The sequence below is a fragment of the Metopolophium dirhodum genome, chromosome 8 (genome assembly GCF_019925205.1).
Source record: "Metopolophium dirhodum isolate CAU chromosome 8, ASM1992520v1, whole genome shotgun sequence".
In the NCBI taxonomy this organism is placed as follows: Eukaryota; Metazoa; Arthropoda; class Insecta; order Hemiptera; family Aphididae; genus Metopolophium; species Metopolophium dirhodum.
In genome coordinates, this window is record NC_083567.1 from 17,870,425 (window position 1) to 17,878,439 (window position 8,015).

An 8,015-nucleotide genomic window follows, 5' to 3' on the forward strand; every position below is an offset into this window, starting at 1 on the left:
CATATATAGGTAGTAAGCATAATGCAGGATATATAATAAATATTAAACATTGAAATGTTTCTTAATTTGATATTTACATTGCACTTATAAATGTAAAATTAATACATATTAAAACCACCTACTTATTATTTCGGTTCATCTATATTATAATATTATTTTATAAGATTTTAAATGTTAAATATTATTTAAATGATAAAAATGTATACTGCAAACTCATATTAAAATCATAACTATGCATGTTATATCTTACATAGATTTTTATTCTGAATGGGATGTTTGGTTTATAGTGTTTACACCTATGTATTTATTTTCAACATTCTTCGAGATACTGAAAATATGGATTCACGGCAGTGCTGTACCTAAATTATCTATCTAGAACGCCGTGTAATCGTAATTATATTATCATTATTTATTGAAAAGTATATCTTATTTTTATTTAAAAGCTCGGGGGTGGATGATTCATTATTTAAACGACCCAAAGGTCTTTATATATATGGTTATGAATTATACATACTTAATATAAATTATATATACTTCACGCGTTGATGGAGTCAATGGATCCTGCCTTAATCTAAAATCTTCAACTATCTGATGTCCTTGGAGTTATCTAATAATTGGATGGCCAATGGTCAATGGATTGACATTTTATATAGATTATTGTATATATGTATATCCGGTGCATGTCAAAGTGGATAATAATAGTGTAGTTCCATTAGTTCCAATTTATTTTATTATCATATAGGTTTTTATTACATTTTCTTTAAAAACGACATTATTAAAAATCATACATCTTATATAAAATCATGCATGGTGACGAGAAATTAATTCACAATGTCAGAAAATGTATATTATGAAACTATATGACCTTTAGAAAATATTAATAAATTAATGGGAGGACGGAATGGCCGAGTGGACTAAGGCGTCGGCTACGACGCAGCCGGCGCTGTTTCAAAACCTCGGCCGTGGGAGGCATTTTTCTTCGGGCAAGTCACAGTGTCCGGAGAACAAGTGCCGCCATCCCCCCACCCGGGGCATGGCAGAAACTTACGGGTGCCCTATTAGAAATTCTGCCAAAACACAACACACAGGTGTACCAACCTACCCAATCTAAAAACCTACAGTTCCCTCCCCACACCCAATGGCCTATGTTTCCGCGGGTTATCCAATAAAAAAAAAAATTAATTAATTAATATAATAATATCTTATTATTTGAAAAGAAACCGAAATACCAAAATGTATAAATTCATCTAATGTAAATAATTTAATGTAGACTAACAACCTTGTAGATGAAGCTCATAAAACAGAATAAAATATACTTGGATTTATATGCTATATAAATATATATTTATTATAAACTATAATTATTATTTTTTTTATTATAAACTATATTTATTTTTTAGTTTACTTGCTAATTGCACAGTATAAACAATTGTTAATTGGGATTTATTTAATTTTAAAATATGTGTTATTATTTGTATTTATTTCCACACCGACTCTAAATAACTGCTCGACTAAGCCACTATATATTAGGTCTATTACGGTATACATAATTAAACAACACATTAAAACAGTCACATTTAATGTTTATTATATATTTTAAATTTTAATATGAAAGTAGTTGTGTTTATATTAATGGATAGTACTTTTTTTGTTAATAAATTTAAAATAAAGAAAAATGTTTATAAATGGTAATTACTTTACTACACATCATAAAGAATTTCTTCAATTTAAAATATTAAAACCGCATAGGCATGCATTATGCATGGAACTCTAGCAGTTTATAGGCACTCTATAGAATATTGGTAATTCGAAACGTAAAAATAAAATATATAATTATTGATTACTTTTAAAAAATCACGTTTTTCTCAAGCATAAACCTTTAAAAAGAAGACAAAAAAAACAATTCATTTTTAAATGGTAATCAAATATAAAACTATTTGTTTTAGTTACTGAAAATCAAGGCAAGTAAACAAAATACGCAATATAAAAATAATAATGGGATCTGATGGATAAGGACTAATATAAGGAGTGACGATTCGTTTGGATGAGCGAGATACCAAGCAATACGCTAAAAGAAAGCTTGAAAATAGTGTTTACATGGTTTATTTGAACTTCTGAGATTAATAAAGTTAATGAAATGAAACTAAGATTATTAGAAAACATGTATTAGTTACGTATATAAACATTTTTCAATTAACCTTTAGTTGTTTCTGTAGCAAACAAAGATAATCATTCATCGAATTAGAGTAGTTTATAACATACTTATATAGGTAAGCAGTGAATGATATAAATAATGGACCAATGTAGTTTTTAAGTTTTAAATTTCCTACTTAATTATTATCCATGCAGACATTCTGTTTATTATAGAACTGAAACATTTTTATTAAAACTTGTTTTAAAATTAATAAGTAATTTTTGTTAAAACTGTACGTTGTTGTTTGTTGATCTTGTAAAGACGTGGTTTATAAATTATGGATATTCTTGTTTCGATTTTACAGAGTACACCTGATATATTTTAAAAGTTGCATGTAGTCTAATAATTGGATAATTTTTGGTGTTCTTAAGTATAGTCGTTCATTCAGAAAATAATAATTCATGAGATTTATAATTCCTATTCATTATTTACAGTATACAAATATTTATACTATTTATATATGATACAATTATTGTTTATACTATATTTTGTTGTTGCAGAATTCATTTTATAAAATTGGTATCGTAATTTCTTAGAGCTGATTTTCTAATAAAAGGTGTTCTAATATTTTATTCTGCCTTTAATTATAAAATAAAAAAATATTAGCTTGAATTATAGGTACCTATTAATAATTTTTGTTAAATTTTTTTTAGATATGGAAACTTAAATAATTTTTGGAACTTATCAGTTTATTATCAATATAATTACACTCCCACACTCCCAACTGAGAGGTCTACGACACATCGGTATAATCGACACATTTTAAAATGGTAAATATTAATTGGGCTGCAAATCAGCTGATACAACGTATAAGAACCTGGACGTATTTCGGATTACACCTTTTTTCGTAGTTATCTTTGATATGCAACAAGTATGATTGTATGAAGTAGGTACTTAATATGTAGACATTTATGGAATGAATTAAAAATATTTTTTATCAGCTTAATAGTGGCTTTATACCAGTTTATGGTTCAACCACTGAACCACATACTATATGCTCGTATCGAGTTCATTACATAATAATAGCATTTTTATATTATAAAATCAGGTAAAATATTTTGTTAATTTATGCACATAAGTACATAACACGCACACAATGGCAACCAAAATTAATCTAAAATTAAATAGATAAAATATAATATAATAGAGTATAATTCGGCCTATACCTATATTTTATCATATTTGATTTATCTTGTATAGTTGTATGTAAAAAAAGTTGGCATATAAATTACATTCGGTCTTTAATTATTAGTTATGGGTAAACATGAAGTTTCATAGTCAGCAAATAAACTAAGCATTGAAGTCTTACAGTTGTCGCAGGAATGACCCTTACGTGGTGCGTTATGGCAGTACCTATGAGAATATGTATAGGTACATTATTTAATAAAGGTATCGTATAATGGTTACACCCTATTCCGTCTATAAAGTGTATACAGCTGGGCGCTGGCTTTATACCTATTACTTATTCCATTAAATCTTAATTAAAATTACACAGGCATCTACTCTATAGTAGGTAGTCTCGTAACTTATTAACTTTTGTGATAACGTTTTGTATTTACTTCTTGTCCTCTATCTTATATATTTACTATTTACACTTAGTAGGAATGCAACATAGGTAAATGATAATATATTATGTATGATAGAACTCGGTAGTGAATCAGTAATTCGTCACGTCATGTCTAATAGATATCGTAAGTCTGCTGACTTAAATCAATATTATGTTTACATACATTGCGCTTTGTTAGTAAGATGTTTCGTTGTAATGATTTTATATATTAAGTCGTATAATATTTTATAACTATATAAGTGATGAATAATTATTAATATTTAAAAAAAAATGTGGGTGGGTGGTCGAGCGTCTTTAAAAGCCTCCTCATTCTTAAATTTTGGTATTAGGAAATAAAATCTATATTGGCTATATATTATACGTGGATCGGCCTGAAACCATGTAACGTCACGTCGTGACGATCGGCCTCCGCGCCGTATATAACTCACCCGTGGTGTCTGCCTGTCCAATCTAACCTATTGATATAAATATACTATATACATGTAATAATATAGCAAAGTATAATATACAAGTATACACATAAAAGTCATTAGTTGTTTCCATCTCCAAATGTAGTCAATGTTGAACACATTTGAACGTCGATATTGACTTGGGGTTCAATAAGACGTGTTGATATTTTACAATAATTATTATTCAATATTATTAAAACTACTCCAAATATATTGTTAGACAAATACAGTATAATGCTATTTTAAGATATTATAACGAAGTAAGATTAACTTTCATAATATTGTATATTGAGTTTTTAAATTAATTTCAAATTGTAAACAAAATAATCCAAGAAATGGTTAAAAATTGAGTTTTTCAAATAATTTTAAATTGAGACTTTGCTGTGGTTAAAATAACCCTAAGATACGGGGTTCGCCACGGAACAATGGCGATTATTAAGTATAAAAATAAAAAAAAACGTTCACAGCAAGGAATCAAATTCGTAACCGTGTGATAAATCTCATATTGCTAACCAAATTCCTTAACCTACCTAACTAAACGGGACTGTGTATGAATTGGTAAAAAATGTACTAATTATAGGTAAAGGAATATTGGGTTATTGTAAGCGAATATAGGTAAGACGTACCTTTGGCGGCGTCGCGGAAGTAATGCGGAAGCAATTCCCGCTGGGCCGTCGGTTTCAAACTGAAAAAAAAAAAAGGTAAGACGTACCTACACTTTGTGTTAAGGGAAAAAGTATAAAAATCAATGCTTTTATTACTACAGTAAGCTGAATTAATTTTTGCCGATAACATTGTATTTAAAAATGTCATTGTATATGTAAAAAATATAATAATATAATTAAAAATGTTCAAGTACCCACGAAGAATATTTTTTAATTATATCGAAATAACTATAGTACGGGCCATGAAAACGTGAGGGTGATTCTAGCGCCTCCCCCCTCCCCCCCCCCCCCCCCCGAGGACCATACAATAATATTGTTATATTCTTCGTTTAATATCTATTATTTTTAGTAACTAAAAAGACTGTCTAGTAATAGAAATGATTAAAAAAAAATTCTTTCAATATAGTAGGTAGGTTAGAAAGTTTTTCGAAAATCATTAAATGGTGATATACCTGCTTTACCTTATATACCTAATACCAGGTAATAGGCAAAAACTGCCTATATAGAGGCAAAACCGTAAATTAAACTTTTATTAAAGTAGCTAGTATTACGACTTGACAAATTCACGGAAATATGACGTAGTAGTGTGCCCCTTGACAGTGAAGTATGCATAAAATTATTTACGATAGCGTTCTACCTATTGTTGTTATTTATTTATGCATGTTCCACAATCCCTCAATTCTTAGAAATTCCGAATCAATTTTTACCGTGCCTAGAAGACTTGAACTGTATAATAATAAATTACGATGGCCAATAATACATAGAATTTAGAACCACCTATACTATAATATTATAATGGCCAACGGTATATTTTCTTTATAGGAACGCTATCTACAACGTTTCTCTGCACTATACATTATAATTTTTTTTTTTTTTTATTGGGTAACCCGCGGCAACATAGGCCATTGGGTGTGAGGGAGGGCACTGTAGGTTTTTAAATTGGGTAGGTTGGTACACGTGTGTGTTGTGTTTTGGCAGAATTTCTAATGGGGCACCCGTAGGTTTCTGCCGTGCCCCGGGTGGGGGGATGGCGGCACTTGTTCTCCGGACACCGTGACTTGCACGGAGAAAAATGCCGCCCGGTGGTCGAGGATCGAACCTGGACCGGCTGTGCCGAATCCGTCGCGTTAGACCGCTCGGCCACCTCGTCCCCCTATATTTTTTTATAAATTGTCCAATTGGTCGATTATAATAATTATTCTAACAGTTGCACATGTATTTTAAATACGCATGCAGGCCACAATGTTAACTATAGCTTATAGGTAAAGGTTCAACTAGAGACATTTTTCTGGGGGGGGAGGGGCTAGAATTGTATCAGCAGCATAGACCCTAATAATTTATATTTTAAACTAAAATATGATCAAAAAACTGGTTATGTGGCTAATTTTCCCTCTAATTGCGCCTATGGTAGTAAACGACGTTCTATATTTTTTTAAAGTTAAGGACTGTAGTGCCATAAGTATGCTATAACTACCTTGCAATAACAATAAACGTAATTATTGGAAATGTATAAAATGTTTATTCATCGAATAATATTGTGCATGGTATATTATAAAATATAATACGTAAATATAAACATAATACCCTCAATTTGTGTACGATTTTGGAATAATTATACAACGTTTAAAACTAATATTCGAGAACGTATTAATATTATGTAAATCGATGACTAATACCTATACTATTATGTAGGTATATAAATTATATGAATAATACTAACATGTACACTGTACAGTGCACTGTGTGTACCTACTGTAGATAATATACCTATACAATACCTATACATTTTCTATGTTTAACATTAGATATTTCTATCTGATTTGCTTTACATACATCAAGCACATTATTATACAGTCTGGAATATTCATCTTCATCGCTTCTTAGACTTATTAAACTTGTCTTTAATGCTTGAACAATTGTTACAGCAGATAACAAATTTAAATCGGGAGTCTGTAATTTAGCACTCACTATTTGAATTTGAGCCAAAAGAGGTTTCATCACATATAACGCAAAGATAAAGTTATAACTTTTCATTTGGTATATTATTCCATTTGCTTTTACTCTGACATCAGGTTGTGTTGTTGTTTCAGAAATCTCTTCAAGACAGTGTAACAGAGAATTATAATTATTTTTTAATGCTGAAACTGCTTTGGATCGACAAGCCCATCTTGTAGTCGACAGAGACTTAAGTGTTTTCAATTTAATATTTGTTTTTTTGACAATACGTTCCAAGGTTTACTAGGACTTTCTTCTATGAAGCTATATATTAATTGGACATACCCAAAAAAATCAAATATCATTCGATTTTTATTACCCAAACAATCAACCAATACCAAATTCAAACAATGCCCATAACAGTGAACATATGAGATGTTTGGATTAAGTTCTTTAACTTTTGCTTGTACACCATTAAATTTCCCTGACATTGCAGATGCTTCGTCAAAACAAACTGCTATCACTGACTTCCATTCAATGTTTAAATTAGAGATTTGGATTGATAAGCTATTGAATATAGCTTCAGAAGTAACAGAAAGTAGACGCCGGAGGCCAATGAAATGTTCCATTGGTTGGCACTTTTCTTCATCAAAGTATCGTATTATCACTGACATTTGTTCATGATGCCCTACATCTAAAGTCTCATCAGCCATGATAGATACTGTCCGATTTTTTATTTTTTATTGAATTATACGTTTCATAACATTATTTATGCATATTAATAAGTCATTTTGTATACGGTTGCTTAAATATTTTGCATTAAGAGCACCTTTTTCTAAATGATTTGCCAATACATTATCATATTTTTTCAAAACATCTATAAAATCCAAAAATAATCCTTTAGATACAGCAGACATATTCTCATGATGACCTCTAAAAGGTTTCCCACTTTTTGCCAAACAATGTGTTACATCAATCAATCGGCGCATTATACTTAGATTATGTTGGCGTTGTTTTTATTTTTGGCTAATTAATAATGTCTTACAGTGGCGCCTAAGTATAAAATTAAATGTATGGCAAGGATCTCCGACAACCACCCACCTCACCCCACAAAACCCACTAAAAAATTTGAAACCCCCTCACAGTCTCACAAACAATTTTCCATCCACTTTTGTTTTATTTTTGATCAGATTTCTCCTTTTTTC

The 8,015-nt window shown here is 30.0% G+C and overlaps 1 protein-coding gene across 1 annotated transcript; it reads right to left on the minus strand.

Moving 5' to 3' along the window:
* Positions 1-6,642: 6,642 nt before the first annotated feature.
* On the minus strand, positions 6,643-7,799 carry LOC132951337 (uncharacterized). Its single transcript, XM_061023158.1, has 3 exons — positions 7,610-7,799; positions 7,190-7,531; positions 6,643-6,971 (listed from the first exon to the last, which is right to left on the minus strand). Exons 1-3 carry the CDS (start codon positions 7,797-7,799, stop codon positions 6,643-6,645), a joined length of 861 nt encoding a protein of 286 aa, XP_060879141.1.
* Positions 7,800-8,015: the final 216 nt, after the last annotated feature.

Coding starts and splice junctions, on each gene's coding strand:
- LOC132951337 (XM_061023158.1), bottom strand. CDS start 7,799: ATGCGCCGATTGATTGATGTAACACATTGTTTGGCAAAAAGTGGGAAA. Junction 7,532..7,609: donor TGCAAAATATTTAAGCAACC/GTATACAAAATG, acceptor AAAATCGGACAG/TATCTATCATGGCTGATGAG. Junction 6,972..7,189: donor GGTATTGGTTGATTGTTTGG/GTAATAAAAATC, acceptor ACTGTCTTGAAG/AGATTTCTGAAACAACAACA.